Genomic DNA, 19518 nt, shown 5'->3' with positions numbered 1-19518 from the left:
TGTGGTCCGTCTCTATTTCTAACATCCACCTCTTGAACAAAACCTTATGATAGAAAACCCCATCCACCAGGTGCAGGAGCGGCACAGACCTGCGTGATACTCTGCTCTGCCTCCTCTTTCGCCCTCTCCGCTTCCTGCTGTTTCTCAGTCGCTTGCATCAGGCTCTCTCGCAGTTTCACCACCTCTGACAGCAGCTGGTCTCGCTCTTTGGTCAAATCATCCTTGATGTTCAGGAGATCGTTCATACTAAAAAGAAGCAGGAGGTTGTCATTGTTGCGCACCAGCTACACTGTCAGTGATGGGCAGAGAACCCCACTATTATTAATATTAGACTTATAGAGACACCTATATAGAGTTTGCAGATAGTCTGGTAGATACCTGGCATACTACAGAGCCCTTATCTCTTTTTTTTACATATTTACAAAGCAGAAGTGACCTCACCTGTGCTCCTGACCCAGCGACAAGCCAGAACTTTGTTCCACCAGTTTTGTCAAATTGACAATTTCATCTTTCAGTGACTGAATGGTTTCTTTTGCTCTCTGTTCTTTTTCATAGGCTGAGTCCACCATTTTCCAAGCCTTTTCAATTTCCTAAAGATAAAACAAAGATAGAGAGAACATGAAGATTATCTGATGTTAAATAAAATCTTAATACACAGTACGTCACAGATCCCATGTTTTCACTGTAATTATTCAAACTTAAAGGGCCATTATAGCTGAAAAAAGAACATTCTCTAATTCTAGCTATATTCTCTATATTCAAGCCCTGCAAATGAGTCAGGTATTTGCAGAGAACTGCTGGTCCCGAGTGGAAACCAACGATGACCCGGGTCGTGCGACTAGCGATGTGAATCGGGTCAGCTACAGTTTCTGCTAGGGATCAGCATTATTTAGGTCCCTTAAATACGTTTAATCATCATTTTTGCATTTAGATTCTGAACACAATAAATACACAAATGGTATCACCCTAATATAATTAAAGGGAAATAAAATACCTTGTAACTACAAGACTTTTGTGTGGTTAATTAATATAAAAGTCAAGTGTCAGAATTTTATTAACGCAGCTAGACACGTGCATGAGCCTTCGCCTATCTCAGTATGTTTTTATGGAAAGGAGTTATGTAACAAAGAAGAAGAAAAGAAAGAGATCAGTTTGATATTAGGAGTAAATTGGAAAGTTTTTAAAATTCTAATTCATGAACATTTAATTTAAGACAAAAATCTTAGCTACCAAAAAAAATATATATATATATATATTACCAGCAGATGAACACATTTCTGCAAATCTTTACCACTTAAAATTTCAGTAAATTCGAAATTAAACTTTCATGATTTGGACAGAACATACAATTTTATACAACTTTCCAATTTACTTTTATTGTCAAATTTGCTTCATTGTATCGGTATCCTTAATTGAAAGCATATCTAGGTAGGCTAAGAAGTAGCAACGCAATAGCTGAACGAATCTAGTGAGCCAGAGGCAAGAGGCATATGAATTGCTGCTCCTCAGTCTACCTAAGTATGCTCTTCAACAAAGGATACCAATAGAAGGAAGCTAATTTGATAATAGAAGTAAATTAGAACATTTTTTAAAATTGAATGTTCTCCCTGAATCATGAAAGTTTAACTTTGACTTTAAAAACTCTAAAACAAGAACTGCATTTGTAACTGAATAGAAGAACGTGCACAGTATCATTATTTCAGTGAGAAACACATTTGACTGTTTAGCAAACTCATAAGAATGAAGCTCATAATGACCCGGCTAAAATACAAAGACAAAAATATATTATGCTACAACAAAAATAAATATTTCAGCATATAATTTGCAAAAAGAGCGGTTTTCTCAATATTAACATTCAAACCATCTGCATTTCCTACTTATCAGCCCGTATTGCACTGAGGGCATTAAGCTGAGATACAGAGGGAAAAAATGCAATTTAATTTCAAAGCAACAGGTTAATGGCTTTCTGCACAATAAAAATACCTGCCGCTGCCAAGGCAAGATGGATTTTAATACAAAAACTTTCCAAATTCAGCTGTGTAATTAGATGTGGGATGACACTAAAATGTCAGGAAGAATAAAAGATTGAATTGAAGAAACAAAACAGATTGCTGGCAGAGTAAGCAGGACGCTTAGCCCACAGGTGCACAGCAAAAGTGTACCCCTTAGTACCAGGGCAAATAAACCCAGCAGCTAATAGCAAATTCATTTAATTACACAGCAGCTGCTGGTCGTTTACAAGTTACTTTAACCCTTTGCCTGCCAGTCATGTGGCGATGTGCTGAAGCCACCCCAGCAGTAAAGGGATTTGATGTGACAAAGTGGTGACATGATATACATTAGATGTTATTGACTGCTTTAGCTTAATATTTGAGAAACTTCTTGAATTTTTTTAAATGATGAGGGGTGTTGGTGGGGAATCCTATGGAAAACATGGCCGAGGTGGCAACCCTAGTTAGCATTAAGGGAATTTTGTAATAGCGAGGGTCACTGTGAGGGATAGTCTCCGTGATAAGGGTTACTTGTGACAGCTAGGTATGTTTTATTTGAAGTTGAAGATGCCACAGTTAGGGTTAATTGGGGTGTGGGATATTAGGACAGAGGGATTAAGTTTATCTGCAGTGGGGGAGGATGCAGTTATGGTTAACTGTGATGGGAGATCAATGGGTGCTGTGGTTAGGGGTAAATTGCAGTGGGGGAGTCAAGTGAGCAGAAGTTAGGGTTAAACTTCAGTGGGGGGAGTCAAGTAAGCAAAAGCTAGGGTTAAACTTCAGTGGGGGAAGTCAAGTAAGCACAAGTTAGGGTTAAACTTCAGTGGGGGAAGTCAAGTGAGCAGAAGTTAGGGTTAAACTTCAGTGGGGGGAGTCAAGTAAGCACAAGTTAGGGTTAAACTTCAGTGGGGGAAGTCAAGTGAGCAGAAGTTAGGGTTAAACTTCAGTGGGGGGAGTAAAGTGAGCAGAAGTTAGGGTTAAACTAAACGGGGGGAGTCAAGTGAGCAGAAGTTAGGGTTAATCTTCAGTGGGGGGAGTCAAGTGAGCAGAAGTTAGGGTTAAACTTCAGTGGGGGGAGTCAAGTGAGCAGAAGTTAGGGTTAAACTTCAGTGGGGGGAGTCAAGTGAGCAGAAGTTAGGGTTAAACTTCAGTGGGGGGAGTCAAGTGAGCAGAAGTTAGGGTTAAACTTCAGTGGGGAGAGTCAAGTGAGCAGAAGTTAGGGTAAAACTTCAGTGGGGGAGTCAAGTGAGCAGAAGTTAGGGTAAAACTTCAGTGGGGGAGTCAAGTGAGCATAATTTAGGGTTAAACTTCAGTGGGGGGAGTCAAGTGAGCAGAAGTTAGGGTAAAACTTCAGTGGGGGAGTCAAGTGAGCAGAAGTTAGGGTAAAACTTCAGTGGGGGAGTCAAGTGAGCATAATTTAGGGTTAAACTTTAGTGGGGGGAGTCAAGTGAGAAGTTAGGGTTAAACTTCAGAGGGAGATCTTAGATGATTTTTACCCATGCTTTCTAAATGGAAGGCTTCTAGAAAGCCCTTTACTGACTGGTTCAGGCCATATCTATATAACTGATGTATGTAAACATGAAAAAAACTCCAGTGCTTAGTTTAATCCCCAAAGGCACAGCTGCCTCCAGTGCTTTACATCAACCCCAAAATGAGCCCTCCAGTAAATTATTCCCAAGTCCACTGAGGATCATTAGAGCTAATACAGGAGTGATTCATGGAAAGCAGTGAAAATCACCAGGGGCACCTGGAAATATATTACCGAAGGTAAGTGCACTTTTCAGACTTACATACTGATCCTAGTTAAAACCCTTCTCCTCACCATCTTCTCAGTGTAAAGAAGATGTACAAAAGCCGACAGTGATTCCCAGCCCTTTATGATCACGTAACAGCCACACAAATCTATTTAATGGAGCTTCTACCTTTTTTAGTGAAGCTATAGTCGTCTGGTCCTCTTGGGAAAGTTTAAGGGCTGTGGCCACTTTAGCTGAGTTCGCCACAATCTCTGAATTCAGCTCCCTGCATTTTGCCATCAAGCGCTTTTCGTTTTCATACGATTTTTTAAGGACGCTGTGAAGCTTCTCATACTCCACTCTGAACTTCTCCAGGCTCTTATCCCCCGTGAGCTCTCTGAGGACTTCCTGGAAATCTTTTTCCAAAGCTTCAAAAGCATTTTCTTCGATCACTGTTTTATCTATCTTTTCCTGAAAAAATAAAGAATAAGAAATGTGGATAATATAATAAACCTTTAGCTGCGTTACAGCAATACCTCAATTACCTAAATTCTGTAGATAGATAGATAAATAGATAGATAGATAGATATATTAGAGATAGAGGGATAATAGATAAATAAATAGATAGATAGATAGATAGATAGACAGACAGATAAATGATAAATAGATCTTCATTTGAAAAAAAACATAATTTTTACGTTTAAATAGCCCCCTTTCATTGTTATTTTTATTGTAAATGTGGATGTCTCTGTCTAGTAAAGTTATTACTATTTTCTAGGTGCATATGCACATATGCTGGGAGGACCCGTGGCCAGTATTCATACACTGCATCTTCTTAGAGAGTTAGCAGCGGCTTGTATGACACAAATTAAGTCTTCACTGACACAAAACACTCTCGGAGCAAGCGTGGTGCAGAATGCTAGTGCACGAGCCCTCACAGCACACAGTATGGGCATATGCCGCAGAAAAACAGCAATAACTTTTACTAAAAGCATTTTTGCTAATAGAATTTTTTTTTTATTTAAAATGTAAATACAACAATGTACACAACGTGTGTAGATGTTACTGTTGGTGCTTTGTGTGTGTGTGCATGAGGTTAATGCCCTTCACAAGTGTGTGTATGTGTATAGATGTCCTGTGTGTGCTGTGTGTGTACTGTGTGTGCATGTGAGGTTAATGCCCTTTACCAGTGTGTGTATGTGTATAGCTGTCCTGTGTGTGTACTGTGTGTGCATGTGAGGTTAATGTCCCTTTACCAGTGTGTGTATGTGTATAGTTGTCCTGTGTGTGCTGTGTGTGCATGTGAGGTTAATGTCCTTTACCAGTGTGTGTATGTGTATAGATGTCCTGTGTGTGCTGTGTGTGCATGTGAGGTTAATGTCCCTTTACCAGTGTGTGTATGTGTATAGATGTCCTGTGTGTGCTGTGTGTGCATGTGAGGTTAATGTCCCTTTACCAGTGTGTGTATGTGTATAGATGTCCTGTGTGTGCTGTGTGTGCATGTGAGGTTAATGTCCCTTTACCAGTGTGTGTATGTGTATAGATGTCCTGTGTGTGCTGTGTGTGCATGTGAGGTTAATGTCCCTTTACCAGTGTGTGTATGTGTATAGATGTCCTGTGGGTGTGTGTGTGCTGTGTGTGCTGTGTGTGCATGTGAGGTTAATGTCCCTTTACCAGTGTGTGTATGTGTATAGATGTCCTGTGGGTGTGTGTGTGCATGTGAGGTTAATGTCCCTTTACCAGTGTGTGTATGTGTATAGATGTCCTGTGTGTGCTGTGTGTGCATGTGAGGTTAATGTCCCTTTACCAGTGTGTGTATGTGTATAGATGTCCTGTGTGTGCTGTGTGTGCATGTGAGGTTAATGTCCCTTTACCAGTGTGTGTATGAGTATAGATGTCCTGTGTGTGTGCTGTGTGTGCATGTGAGGTTAATGTCCCTTTACCAGTGTGTGTATGTGTATAGATGTCCTGTGTGTGTGCTGTGTGTGCATGTGAGGTTAATGTCCCTTTACCAGTGTGTGTATGTGTATAGATGTCCTGTGTGTGCTGTGTGTGCATGTGAGGTTAATGTCCCTTTACCAGTGTGTGTATGTGTATAGATGTCCTGTGTGTGTGCTGTGTGTGCATGTGAGGTTAATGTCCCTTTACCAGTGTGTGTATGTGTATAGATGTCCTGTGTGTGTGCTGTGTGTGCATGTGAGGTTAATGTCCCTTTACCAGTGTGTGTATGTGTATAGTTATCCTGTGTGTGCTGTGTGTGCATGTGAGGTTAATGTCCCTTTACCAGTGTGTTTATGTGTATAGATGTCCTGTGTGTGCTGTGTGTGCATGTGAGGTTAATGTCCCTTTACCAGTGTGTGTATGTGTATAGATGTCCTGTGTGTGCTGTGTGTGCATGTGAGGTTAATGTCCCTTTACCAGTGTGTGTATGTGTATAGCTGTCCTGTGTGTGTACTGTGTGTGCATGTGAGGTTAATGTCCCTTTACCAGTGTGTGTATGTGTATAGCTGTCCTGTGTGTGTGCTGTGTGTGCATGTGAGGTTAATGTCCCTTTACCAGTGTGTGTATGTGTATAGATGTCCTGTGTGTGCTGTGTGTGCATGTGAGGTTAATGTCCCTTTACCAGTGTGTGTATGTGTATAGATGTCCTGTGTGTGCTGTGTGTGCATGTGAGGTTAATACCCTTTACCAGTGTGTGTATGTGTATAGATGTCCTGTGTGTGCTGTGTGTGCATGTGAGGTTAATGTCCCTTTACCAGTGTGTGTATGTGTATAGCTGTCCTGTGTGTGTACTGTGTGTGCATGTGAGGTTAATGTCCCTTTACCAGTGTGTGTATGTGTATAGCTGTCCTGTGTGTGTGCTGTGTGTGCATGTGAGGTTAATACCCTTTACCAGTGTGTGTATGTGTATAGATGTCCTGTGTGTGCTGTGTGTGCATGTGAGGTTAATGTCCCTTTACCAGTGTGTGTATGTGTATAGCTGTCCTGTGTGTGTGCTGTGTGTGCATGTGAGGTTAATGTCCCTTTACCAGTGTGTGTATGTGTATAGATGTCCTGTGTGTGCTGTGTGTGCATGTGAGGTTAATGTCCTTTACCAGTGTGTGTATGTGTATAGATGTCCTGTGTGTGCTGTGTGTGCATGTGAGGTTAATGCCCTTTACCAGTGTGTGTATGTGTATAGATGTCCTGTGTGTGCTGTGTGTGCATGTGAGGTTAATGCCCTTTACCAGTGTGTGTATGTGTATAGATGTCCTGTGTGTGCTGTGTGTGCATGTGAGGTTAATGTCCTTTACCAGTGTGTGTATGTGTATAGTTGTCCTGTGTGTGTGTGCTGTGTGTGCATGTGAGGTTAATGCCCTTTACCAGTGTGTGTATGTGTATAGATGTCCTGTGTGTGCTGTGTGTGCTGTGTGTGTATGTGAGGTTAATGTCCTTTACCAGTGTGTTTATGTGTATAGTTGTCCTGTGTGTGTGCATGTGAGGTTAATGTCCTTTACCAGTGTGTTTATGTGTATAGTTGTCCTGTGTGTGTGCATGTGAGGTTAATGTCCCTTTACCAGTGTGTGTATATGTATAGATGTCCTGTGTGTGCTGTGTGTCCATGTGAGGTTAATGCCCTTTACCAGTGTGTGTATGTGTATAGATGTCCTGTGTGTGCTGTGTGTGCATGTGAGGTTAATGTCCTTTACCAGTGTGTGTATGTGTATAGATGTCCTGTGTGTGCTGTGTGTGCATGTGAGGTTAATGTCCCTTTACCAGTGTGTGTATGTGTATAGATGTCCTGTGTGTGCTGTGTGTGCATGTGAGGTTAATGTCCTTTACCAGTGTGTGTATGTGTATAGATGTCCTGTGTGTGCTGTGTGTGCATGTGAGGTTAATACCCTTTACCAGTGTGTGTATGTGTATAGTTGTCCTGTGTGTGCATGTGAGGTTAATACCCTTTACCAGTGTGTGTATGTGTATAGATGTCCTGTTTGTGCATGTGAGGTTAATACCCTTTACCAGTGTGTGTATGTGTATAGTTGTCCTGTGCGTGCTGTGTGTGCATGTGAGGTTAATGTCCCTTTACCAGTGTGTTTATATGTATAGATGTCCTGTGTGTGCTGTGTGTGCATGTGAGGTTAATGTCCCTTTACCAGTGTGTGTATGTGTATAGATGTCCTGTGTGTGCTGTGTGTGCATGTGAGGTTAATACCCTTTACCAGTGTGTGTATGTGTATAGCTGTCCTGTGTGTGCTGTGTGTGCATGTGAGGTTAATACCCTTTACCTGTGTGTGTATGTGTATAGTTGTCCTGTGTGTGCTGTGTGTGCATGTGAGGTTAATGTCCCTTTACCAGTGTGTTTATGTGTATAGTTGTCCTGTGTGTGCTGTGTGTGCATGTGAGGTTAATGTCCCTTTACCAGTGTGTGTATGTGTATAGATGTCCTGTGTGTGCTGTGTGTGCATGTGAGGTTAATGTCCCTTTACCAGTGTGATTATGTGTATAGTTGTCCTGTGTGTGCTGTGTGTGCGTGTGAGGTTGATGTCCCTTTACCAGTGTGTGTATGTGTATAGATGTCCTGTGTGTGCTGTGTGTGCATGTGAGGTTAATGTCCCTTTACCAGTGTGTTTATGTGTATATATGTCCTGTGTGTGCTGTGTGTGCATGTGAGGTTGATGTCCCTTTACCAGTGTGTGTATGTGTATAGATGTCCTGTGTGTGCTGTGTGTGCATGTGAGGTTAATGTCCCTTTACCAGTGTGTGTATGTGTATAGTTGTCCTGTGTGTGCTGTGTGTGCTGTGTGTGCATGTGAGGTTAATACCCTTTACCAGTGTGTGTATATGTAAAGTTGTCCTGTGTGTGTGTGTGTGCTGTGTGTGCATGTGAGGTTAATGTCCCTTTACCAGTGTTTGTATGTATATAGTTGTCCTGTGTGTGCTGTGTGTGCATGTGAGGTTAACACCCTTTACCAGTGTGTGTATGTGTATAGTTGTCCTGTGTGTGCTGTGTGTGCATGTGAGGTTAATGTCCCTTTACCAGTGTGTTTATATGTATATATGTCCTGTGTGTGCTGTGTGTGCATGTGAGGTTAATGCCCTTTACCAGTGTGTGTATGTGTATAGATGTCCTGTGTATGCATGTGAGGTTGATGTCCCTTTACCAGTGTGTGTATGTGTATAGTTGTCCTGTGTGTGCTGTGTGTGCATGTGAGGTTAATGTCCCTTTACCAGTGTGTGTATGTGTATAGTTGTCCTGTGTGTGCTGTGTGTGCATGTGAGGTTAATGTCCCTTTACAAGTGTGTTTATATGTATATATGTCCTGTGTGTGCTGTGTGTGCATGTGAGGTTAATGCCCTTTACCAGTGTGTGTATGTGTATAGATGTCCTGTGTGTGCTGTGTGTGCATGTGAGGTTGATGTCCCTTTACCAGTGTGTGTATGTGTATAGATGTCCTGTGTGTGTGTGCTGTGTGTGCATGTGAGGTTAATGTCCCTTTACCAGTGTGTGTATGTGTATAGATGTCCTGTGTGTGCTGTGTGTGCATGTGAGGTTAATACCCTTTACCAGTGTGTGTATGTGTATAGTTGTCCTGTGTGTGCTGTGTGTGCATGTGAGGTAAATGTCCCTTTACCAGTGTGTGTATGTGTATAGATGTCCTGTGTGTGCTGTGTGTGCATGTGAGGTTAATGTCCCTTTACCAGTGTGTGTATGTGTATAGCTGTCCTGTGTGTGCTGTGTGTGCATGTGAGGTTAATACCCTTTACCTGTGTGTGTATGTGTATAGATGTCCTGTGTGTGTGTGTGTGCATGTGAGGTTAATGTCCCTTTACCAGTGTGTGTATGTGTATAGTTGTCCTGTGTGTGCTGTGTGTGCATGTGAGGTTAATGTCCCTTTACCAGTGTGTTTATGTGTATAGTTGTCCTGTGTGTGCTGTGTGTGCATGTGAGGTTAATGTCCCTTTACCAGTGTGTGTATGTGTATAGTTGTCCTGTGTGTGCTGTGTGTGCATGTGAGGTTAATGTCCCTTTACCAGTGTGTGTATGTGTATAGTTGTCCTGTGTGTGTGTGTGTGTGTGCTGTGTGTGCATGTGAGGTTAATGTCCCTTTACCAGTGTTTGTATGTATATAGTTGTCCTGTGTGTGCTGTGTGTGCATGTGAGGTTAATACCCTTTACTAGTGTGTGTATGTGTATAGTTGTCCTGTGTGTGCTGTGTGTGCATGTGAGGTTAATGTCCCTTTACCAGTGTGTTTATATGTATAGATGTCCTGTGTGTGCTGTGTGTGCATGTGAGGTTAATGTCCCTTTACCAGTGTGTGTATGTGTATAGATGTCCTGTGTGTGCTGTGTGTGCATGTGAGGTTAATACCCTTTACCAGTGTGTGTATGTGTATAGCTGTCCTGTGTGTGCTGTGTGTGCATGTGAGGTTAATACCCTTTACCTGTGTGTGTATGTGTATAGTTGTCCTGTGTGTGCTGTGTGTGCATGTGAGGTTAATGTCCCTTTACCAGTGTGTTTATGTGTATAGTTGTCCTGTGTGTGCTGTGTGTGCATGTGAGGTTAATGTCCCTTTACCAGTGTGTGTATGTGTATAGATGTCCTGTGTGTGCTGTGTGTGCATGTGAGGTTAATGTCCCTTTACCAGTGTGTTTATGTGTATAGTTGTCCTGTGTGTGCTGTGTGTGCATGTGAGGTTAATGTCCCTTTACCAGTGTGTGTATGTGTATAGTTGTCCTGTGTGTGCTGTGTGTGCTGTGTGTGCATGTGAGGTTAATACCCTTTACCAGTGTGTGTATATGTAAAGTTGTCCTGTGTGTGTGTGTGTGTGTGTGTGTGTGCATGTGAGGTTAATGTCCCTTTACCAGTGTTTGTATGTATATAGTTGTCCTGTGTGTGCTGTGTGTGCATGTGAGGTTAATACCCTTTACCAGTGTGTGTATGTGTATAGTTGTCCTGTGTGTGCTGTGTGTGCATGTGAGGTTAATGTCCCTTTACCAGTGTGTTTATATGTATATATGTCCTGTGTGTGCTGTGTGCATGTGAGGTTAATGCCCTTTACCAGTGTGTGTATGTGTATAGATGTCCTGTGTGTGCTGTGTGTGCATGTGAGGTTGATGTCCCTTTACCAGTGTGTGTATGTGTATAGTTGTCCTGTGTGTGCTGTGTGTGCATGTGAGGTTAATGTACCTTTACCAGTGTGTGTATGTGTATAGTTGTCCTGTGTGTGCTGTGTGTGCATGTGAGGTTAATGTCCCTTTACAAGTGTGTTTATATGTATATATGTCCTGTGTGTGCTGTGTGTGCATGTGAGGTTAATGCCCTTTACCAGTGTGTGTATGTGTATAGATGTCCTGTGTGTGCTGTGTGTGCATGTGAGGTTGATGTCCCTTTACCAGTGTGTGTATGTGTATAGATGTCCTGTGTGTGCTGTGTGTGCATGTGAGGTTAATGTCCCTTTACCAGTGTGTGTATGTGTATAGATGTCCTGTGTGTGCTGTGTGTGCATGTGAGGTTAATACCCTTTACCAGTGTGTGTATGTGTATAGTTGTCCTGTGTGTGCTGTGTGTGCATGTGAGGTTAATGTCCCTTTACCAGTGTGTGTATGTGTATAGATGTCCTGTGTGTGCTGTGTGTGCATGTGAGGTTAATGTCCCTTTACCAGTGTGTGTATGTGTATAGCTGTCCTGTGTGTGCTGTGTGTGCATGTGAGGTTAATACCCTTTACCTGTGTGTGTATGTGTATAGATGTCCTGTGTGTGTGTGTGTGTGTGTGTGTGTGTGCATGTGAGGTTAATGTCCCTTTACCAGTGTGTGTATGTGTATAGTTGGCCTGTGTGTGCTGTGTGTGCATGTGAGGTTAATGTCCCTTTACCAGTGTGTTTATGTGTATAGTTGTCCTGTGTGTGCTGTGTGTGCATGTGAGGTTAATGTCCCTTTACCAGTGTGTGTATGTGTATAGTTGTCCTGTGTGTGCTGTGTGTGCTGTGTGTGCATGTGAGGTTAATACCCTTTACCAGTGTGTGTATATGTAAAGTTGTCCTGTTTGTGTGTGTGTGTGTGTGCTGTGTGTGCATGTGAGGTTAATGTCCCTTTACCAGTGTTTGTATGTATATAGTTGTCCTGTGTGTGCTGTGTGTGCATGTGAGGTTAATACCCTTTACCAGTGTGTGTATGTGTATAGTTGTCCTGTGTGTGCTGTGTGTGCATGTGAGGTTAATGTCCCTTTACCAGTGTGTTTATATGTATATATGTCCTGTGTGTGCTGTGTGTGCATGTGAGGTTAATGCCCTTTACCAGTGTGTGTATGTGTATAGATGTCCTGTGTGTGCTGTGTGTGCATGTGAGGTTGATGTCCCTTTACCAGTGTGTGTATGTGTATAGTTGTCCTGTGTGTGCTGTGTGTGCATGTGAGGTTAATGTCCCTTTACCAGTGTGTGTATGTGTATAGTTGTCCTGTGTGTGCTGTGTGTGCATGTGAGGTTAATGTCCCTTTACCAGTGTGTGTATGTGTATAGATGTCCTGTGGGTGTTTGCCTGTGCATGTGAGGTTAATACCCTTTACCAGTGTGTATATGTGTATAGCTGTCCTGTGTGTGCTGTGTGTGCATGTGAGGTTAATGTCCCTTTACCAGTGTGTTTATGTGTATAGTTGTCCTGTGTGTGCTGTGTGTGCATGTGAGGTTAATGTCCCTTTACCAGTGTGTGTATGTGTATAGTTGTCCTGTGTGTGCTGTGTGTGCATGTGAGGTTAATACCCTTTACCAGTGTGTGTATGTGTATAGATGTCCTGTGTGTGCTGTGTGTGCATGTGAGGTTAATACCCTTTACCAGTGTGTGTATATGTAAAGTTGTCCTGTGTGTGTGTGTGTGCTGTGTGTGCATGTGAGGTTAATGTCCCTTTACCAGTGTTTGTATGTATATAGTTGTCCTGTGTGTGCATGTGAGGTTAATGTCCCTTTACCAGTGTGTGTATGTGTATAGATGTCCTGTGTGTGTGTGTGTGTGTGTGTGTGTGTGTGTGTGTGTGCGCGTGTGCATGTGAGGTTAATGCCCTTTACCAGTGTGTGTATGTGTATAGATGTCCTGTGTGTGTGTGTGTGTGTGTGTGTGTGTGCGCGTGTGCATGTGAGGTTAATGTCCCTTTACCAGTGTGTGTATGTGTATAGATGTCCTGTGTGTGTGTGTGTGCTGTGTGTGCATGTGAGGTTAATGCCCTTTACCAGTGTGTTTATGTGTATAGTTGTCCTGTGTGTGCTGTGTGTGCATGTGAGGTTAATGTCCCTTTACCAGTGTGTGTATGTATATAGATGTCCTGTGTGTGTGTGTCCTGTGTGTGCATGTGAGGTTAATGCCCGTTACCAGTGTGTGTATGTGTATAGATGTCCTGTGTGTGTGTGTGTGTGTGCGCGTGTGCATGTGAGGTTAATGCCCTTTACCAGTGTGTGTATGTGTATAGATGTCCTGTGTGTGTGTGTGTGTGTGTGTGTGCGCGTGTGCATGTGAGGTTAATGTCCCTTTACCAGTGTGTGTATGTGTATAGATGTCCTGTGTGTGTGTGTGTGCTGTGTGTGCATGTGAGGTTAATGCCCTTTACCAGTGTGTTTATGTGTATAGTTGTCCTGTGTGTGCTGTGTGTGCATGTGAGGTTAATGTCCCTTTACCAGTGTGTGTATGTGTATAGATGTCCTGTGTGTGTGTGTGCTGTGTGTGCATGTGAGGTTAATGCCCTTTACCAGTGTGTGTATGTGTATAGATGTCCTGTGTGTGTGTGTGTGTGTGCTGTGTGTGCATGTGAGGTTAATGCCCTTTACCAGTGTGTTTATGTGTATCGATGTCCTGTGTGTGCTGTGTGTGCATGTGAGGTTAATGTCCCTTTACCAGTGTGTGTATGTGTATAGCTGTCCTGTGTGTGCTGTGTGTGCATGTGAGGTTAATACCCTTTACCTGTGTGTGTATGTGTATAGATGTCCTGTGTGTGTGTGCGTGTGTGCATGTGTGGTTAATGTCCCTTTACCAGTGTGTGTATGTGTATAGTTGGCCTGTGTGTGCTGTGTGTGCATGTGAGGTTAATGTCCCTTTACCAGTGTGTTTATGTGCATAGTTGTCCTGTGTGTGCTGTGTGTGCATGTGAGGTTAATGTCCCTTTACCAGTGTGTGTATGTGTATAGTTGTCCTGTGTGTGCTGTGTGTGCTGTGTGTGCATGTGAGGTTAATACCCTTTACCAGTGTGTGTATATGTAAAGTTGTCCTGTGTGTGTGTGTGTGTGCTGTGTGTGCATGTGAGGTTAATGTCCCTTTACCAGTGTTTGTATGTATATAGTTGTCCTGTGTGTGCTGTGTGTGCATGTGAGGTTAATACCCTTTACCAGTGTGTGTATGTGTATAGTTGTCCTGTGTGTGCTGTGTGTGCATGTGAGGTTAATGTCCCTTTACCAGTGTGTTTATATGTATATATGTCCTGTGTGTGCTGTGTGTGCATGTGAGGTTAATGTCCTTTACCAGTGTGTGTATGTGTATAGATGTCCTGTGTGTGCTGTGTGTGCATGTGAGGTTGATGTCCCTTTACCAGTGTGTGTATGTGTATAGTTGTCCTGTGTGTGCTGTGTGTGCATGTGAGGTTAATGTCCCTTTACCAGTGTGTGTATGTGTATAGTTGTCCTGTGTGTGCTGTGTGTGCATGTGAGGTTAATGTCCCTTTACCAGTGTGTGTATGTGTATAGTTGTCCTGTGTGTGCTGTGTGTGCATGTGAGGTTAATACCCTTTACCAGTGTGTGTATGTGTATAGATGTCCTGTGTGTGCTGTGTGTGCATGTGAGGTTAATGTCCCTTTACCAGTGTGTGTATGTGTATAGATGTCCTGTGGGTGTTTGCCTGTGCATGTGAGGTTAATACCCTTTACCAGTGTGTGTATGTGTATAGTTGTCCTGTGTGTGCTGTGTGTGCATGTGAGGTTAATGTCCCTTTACCAGTGTGTGTATGTGTATAGTTGTCCTGTGTGTGCTGTGTGTGCATGTGAGGTTAATACCCTTTACCAGTGTGTGTATGTGTATAGATGTCCTGTGTGTGCTGTGTGTGCATGTGAGGTTAATACCATTTACCAGTGTGTGTATATGTAAAGTTGTCCTGTGTGTGTGTGTGTGCTGTGTGTGCATGTGAGGTTAATGTCCCTTTACCAGTGTTTGTATGTATATAGTTGTCCTGTGTGTGCATGTGAGGTTAATGTCCCTTTACCAGTGTGTGTGTGTATATAGATGTCCTGTGTGTGTGTGTGCTGTGTGTGCATGTGAGGTTAATGCCCTTTACCAGTGTGTGTATGTGTATAGATGTCCTGTGTGTGTGTGTGTGTGTGTGTGTGTGTGTGTGTGTGTCTGTGTGCGCGTGTGCATGTGAGGTTAATGCCCTTTACCAGTGTGTGTATGTGTATAGATGTCCTGTGTGTGTGTGTGTGTGTGTGCGCGTGTGCATGTGAGGTTAATGTCCCTTTACCAGTGTGTGTATGTGTATAGATGTCCTGTGTGTGTGTGTGTGTGTGTGTGTGTGCTGTGTGTGCATGTGAGGTTAATGCCCTTTACCAGTGTGTTTATGTGTATAGTTGTCCTGTGTGTGCTGTGTGTGCATGTGAGGTTAATGTCCCTTTACCAGTGTGTGTATGTGTATAGATGTCCTGTGTGTGTGTGTGCTGTGTGTGCATGTGAGGTTAATGCTCTTTACCAGTGTGTGTATGTGTATAGATGTCCTGTGTGTGTGTGTGTGTGTGCTGTGTGTGCATGTGAGGTTAATGCCCTTTACCAGTGTGTTTATGTGTATCGATGTCCTCTGTGTGTGTGTGTGTGTGTGTGTGTGTGTGCTGTGTGTGCATGTGAGGTTAATGTCCTTTACCAGTGTGTGTATGTGTATAGATGTCCTGTGTGTGTGTGTGTGTGTGCTGTGTGTGCATGTGAGGTTAATGCCCTTTACCAGTGTGTTTATGTGTATAGATGTCCTGTGTGTGTGTATGTGTGCTGTGTGTGCATGTGAGGTTAATGCCCTTTACCAGTGTGTGTATGAGTATAGATGTCCTGTGTGTGCTGTGTGTGCATGTGAGGTTAATGTCCCTTTACCAGTGTGTGTATGTGTATAGATGTCCTGTGTGTGTGTGTGTGCTGTGTGTGCATGTGAGGTTAATGTCCCTTTACCAGTGTGTGTATGTGTATAGATGTCATGTGTGTGTGTGTGTGTGCATGTGAGGTTAATGCCCTTTACCAGTGTGTGTATGTGTATAGATGTCCTGTGTGTGTGTGTGTGTGTGCGCATGTGAGGTTGATGTCTCTTTACCAGTGTGTGTATGTGTATAGTTGTCCTGTGTGTCCTGTGTGTGTGCGTGTGCATGTGAGGTTAATACCCTTTACCAGTGTGTGTATGTGTATAGATGTCCTGTGTGTGTGTGTGTGTGTGTGTGTGTGTGTTTGCCTGTGCATGTGAGGTTAATGCCCTTTACCAGTGTGTGTATGTGTATAGATGTCCTGTGTGTGCTGTGTGTGCATGTGAGGTTGATGTCTCTTTACCAGTGTGTGTATGTGTATAGATGTCCTGTGTGTGCTGTGTGTGCATGTGAGGTTAATGCCCTTTACCAGTGTGTGTATGTGTATAGTTGCCCTGTGTGTGCTGTGTGTGCATGTGAGGTTAATGCCCTTTACCAGTGTGTGTATGTGTATAGTTGCCTGTGTGCATGTGAGGTTAATGCCCTTTACCAGTGTGTGTATGTGTATAGTTGTCCTGTGTGTGCTGTGTGTGCATGTGAGGTTAATGCCCTTTACCAGTGTGTGTATGTGTATAGATGTCCTGTGTGTGCTGTGTGTGCATGTGAGTTTAATGCCCTTTACCAGTGTGTGTATGTGTATAGTTGCCCTGTGTGTGCTGTGTGTGCATGTGAGGTTAATGCCCTTTACCAGTGTGTGTATGTGTATAGTTGCCCTGTGTGCTCTGTGTGTGCATGTGAGGTTAATGCCCTTTACCAGTGTGTGTATGTGTATAGTTGTCCTGTGTGTGCTGTGTGTGCATGTGAGGTTGATGTCCCTTTACCAGTGTATTTATTTGTATATATGTCCTGTGTGTGCTGTGTGTGCATGTGAGGTTGATGTCCCTTTACCAGTGTGTGTATGTGTATAGTTGTCCTGTGTGTGCTGTGTGTGCATGTGAGGTCAATACCCTTTACCAGTGTGTGTATGTGTATAGTTGTCCTGTGTGTACTGTGTGTGCATGTGAGGTTAATACCCTTTACCAGTGTGTGTATGTGTATAGATGTCCTGTGGGTGTGTGTGTGCATGTGAGGTTAATGTCCCTTTACCAGTGTGTGTATGTGTATAGTTGTCCTGTGTGTGCTGTGTGTGCATGTGAGGTTAATGTCCCTTTACAAGTGTGTTTATATGTATATATGTCCTGTGTGTGCTGTGTGTGCATGTGAGGTTAATGCCCTTTACCAGTGTGTGTATGTGTATAGATGTCCTGTGTGTGCTGTGTGTGTACTGTGTGTGCATGTGAGGTTAATGTCCCTTTACCAGTGTGTGTATGTGTATAGCTGTCCTGTGTGTGTGCTGTGTGTGCATGTGAGGTTAATGTCCCTTTACCAGTGTGTGTATGTGTATAGATGTCCTGTGTGTGCTGTGTGTGCATGTGAGGTTGATGTCCCTTTACCAGTGTGTGTATGTGTATAGATGTCCTGTGTGTGCTGTGTGTGCATGTCAGGTTAATGTCCCTTTACCAGTGTGTGTATGTGTATAGATGTCCTGTGTGTGCTGTGTGTGCATGTGAGGTTAATACCCTTTACCAGTGTGTGTATGTGTATAGTTGTCCTGTGTGTGCTGTGTGTGCATGTGAGGTTAATGTCCCTTTACCAGTGTGTGTATGTGTATAGATGTCCTGTGTGTGCTGTGTGTGCATGTGAGGTTAATGTCCCTTTACCAGTGTGTGTATGTGTATAGCTGTCCTGTGTGTGCTGTGTGTGCATGTGAGGTTAATACCCTTTACCTGTGTGTGTATGTGTATAGATGTCCTGTGTGTGTGTGCGCGTGTGTGCATGTGAGGTTAATGTCCCTTTACCAGTGTGTGTATGTGTATAGTTGGCCTGTGTGTGCTGTGTGTGCATGTGAGGTTAATGTCCCTTTACCAGTGTGTTTATGTGTATAGTTGTCCTGTGTGTGCTGTGTGTGCATGTGAGGTTAATGTCCCTTTACCAGTGTGTGTATGTGTATAGTTGTCCTGTGTGTGCTGTGTGTGCTGTGTGTGCATGTGAGGTTAATACCCTTTACCAGTGTGTGTATATGTAAAGTTGTCCTGTGTGTGTGTGTGTGTGTGTGTGTGCTGTGTGTGCATGTGAGGTTAATGTCCCTTTACCAGTGTTTGTATGTAAATAGTTGTCCTGTGTGTGCTGTGTGTGCATGTGAGGTTAATACCCTTTACCAGTGTGTGTATGTGTATAGTTGTCCTGTGTGTGCTGTGTGTGCATGTGAGGTTAATGTCCCTTTACCAGTGTGTTTATATGTATATATGTCCTGTGTTTGCTGTGTGTGCATGTGAGGTTAATGCCCTTTACCAGTGTGTGTATGTGTATAGATGTCCTGTGTGTGCTGTGTGTGCATGTGAGGTTGATGTCCCTTTACCAGTGTGTGTATGTGAATAGTTGTCCTGTGTGTGCTGTGTGTGCATGTGAGGTTAATGTCCCTTTACCAGTGTGTGTATGTGTATAGTTGTCCTGTGTGTGCTGTGTGTGCATGTGAGGTTAATGTCCCTTTACCAGTGTGTGTATGTGTATAGTTGTCCTGTGTGTGCTGTGTGTGCATGTGAGGTTAATACCCTTTACCAGTGTGTGTATGTGTATAGATGTCCTGTGTGTGCTGTGTGTGCATGTGAGGTTAATGTCCCTTTACCAGTGTGTGTATGTGTATGGATGTCCTGTGGGTGTTTGCCTGTGCATGTGAGGTTAATACCCTTTACCAGTGTGTGTATGTGTATAGCTGTCCTGTGTGTGCTGTGTGTTTGAGGTTAATGTCCCTTTACCAGTGTGTTTATGTGTATAGTTGTCCTGTGTGTGCTGTGTGTGCATGTGAGGTTAATGTCCCTTTACCAGTGTGTGTATGTGTATAGTTGTCCTGTGTGTGCTGTGTGTGCATGTGAGGTTAATACCCTTTACCAGTGTGTGTATGTGTATAGATGTCCTGTGTGTGCTGTGTGTGCATGTGAGGTTAATACCCTTTACCAGTGTGTGTATATGTAAAGTTGTCCTGTGTGTGTGTGTGTGCTGTGTGTGCATGTGAGGTTAATGTCCCTTTACCAGTGTGTGTATGTGTATAGATGTCCTGTGTGTGTGTGTGCTGTGTGTGCATGTGAGGTTAATGCCCTTTACCAGTGTGTTTATGTGTATCGATGTCCTGTGTGTGCTGTGTGTGCATGTGAGGTTAATGTCCCTTTACCAGTGTGTGTATGTGTATAGCTGTCCTGTGTGTGCTGTGTGTGCATGTGAGGTTAATACCCTTTACCTGTGTGTGTATGTGTATAGATGTCCTGTGTGTGTGTGCGTGTGTGCATGTGTGGTTAATGTCCCTTTACCAGTGTGTGTATGTGTATAGTTGGCCTGTGTGTGCTGTGTGTGCATGTGAGGTTAATGTCCCTTTACCAGTGTGTTTATGTGCATAGTTGTCCTGTGTGTGCTGTGTGTGCATGTGAGGTTAATGTCTCTTTACCAGTGTGTGTATGTGTATAGTTGTCCTGTGTGTGCTGTGTGTGCTGTGTGTGCATGTGAGGTTAATACCCTTTACCAGTGTGTGTATAT

At 43.3% G+C, this 19518-nt stretch overlaps 1 protein-coding gene across 1 annotated transcript in view; it reads right to left on the bottom strand.

The window, feature by feature from the left end:
- The window catches only part of CFAP58 (cilia and flagella associated protein 58), a 121940-nt gene that overhangs the window by 86224 nt on the left and 16198 nt on the right, over positions 1 to 19518 (bottom strand). Inside the window, exons 2-4 of the mRNA XM_053693000.1 lie at positions 3914 to 4195; positions 442 to 590; positions 90 to 246 (exon numbers count right to left, since the gene is read on the bottom strand). Coding sequence (XP_053548975.1) covers positions 90 to 246; positions 442 to 590; positions 3914 to 4195 — 588 coding nt within the window. The remainder of the gene's footprint in view (positions 1 to 89; positions 247 to 441; positions 591 to 3913; positions 4196 to 19518) is intronic.

Source organism: Bombina bombina, chromosome 9 (genome assembly GCF_027579735.1).
Source record: "Bombina bombina isolate aBomBom1 chromosome 9, aBomBom1.pri, whole genome shotgun sequence".
Taxonomy (NCBI): Eukaryota; Metazoa; Chordata; class Amphibia; order Anura; family Bombinatoridae; genus Bombina; species Bombina bombina.
Note: the sequence above shows the minus strand (reverse complement) of the source record. Positions and strands in the feature narration are given on the sequence as shown.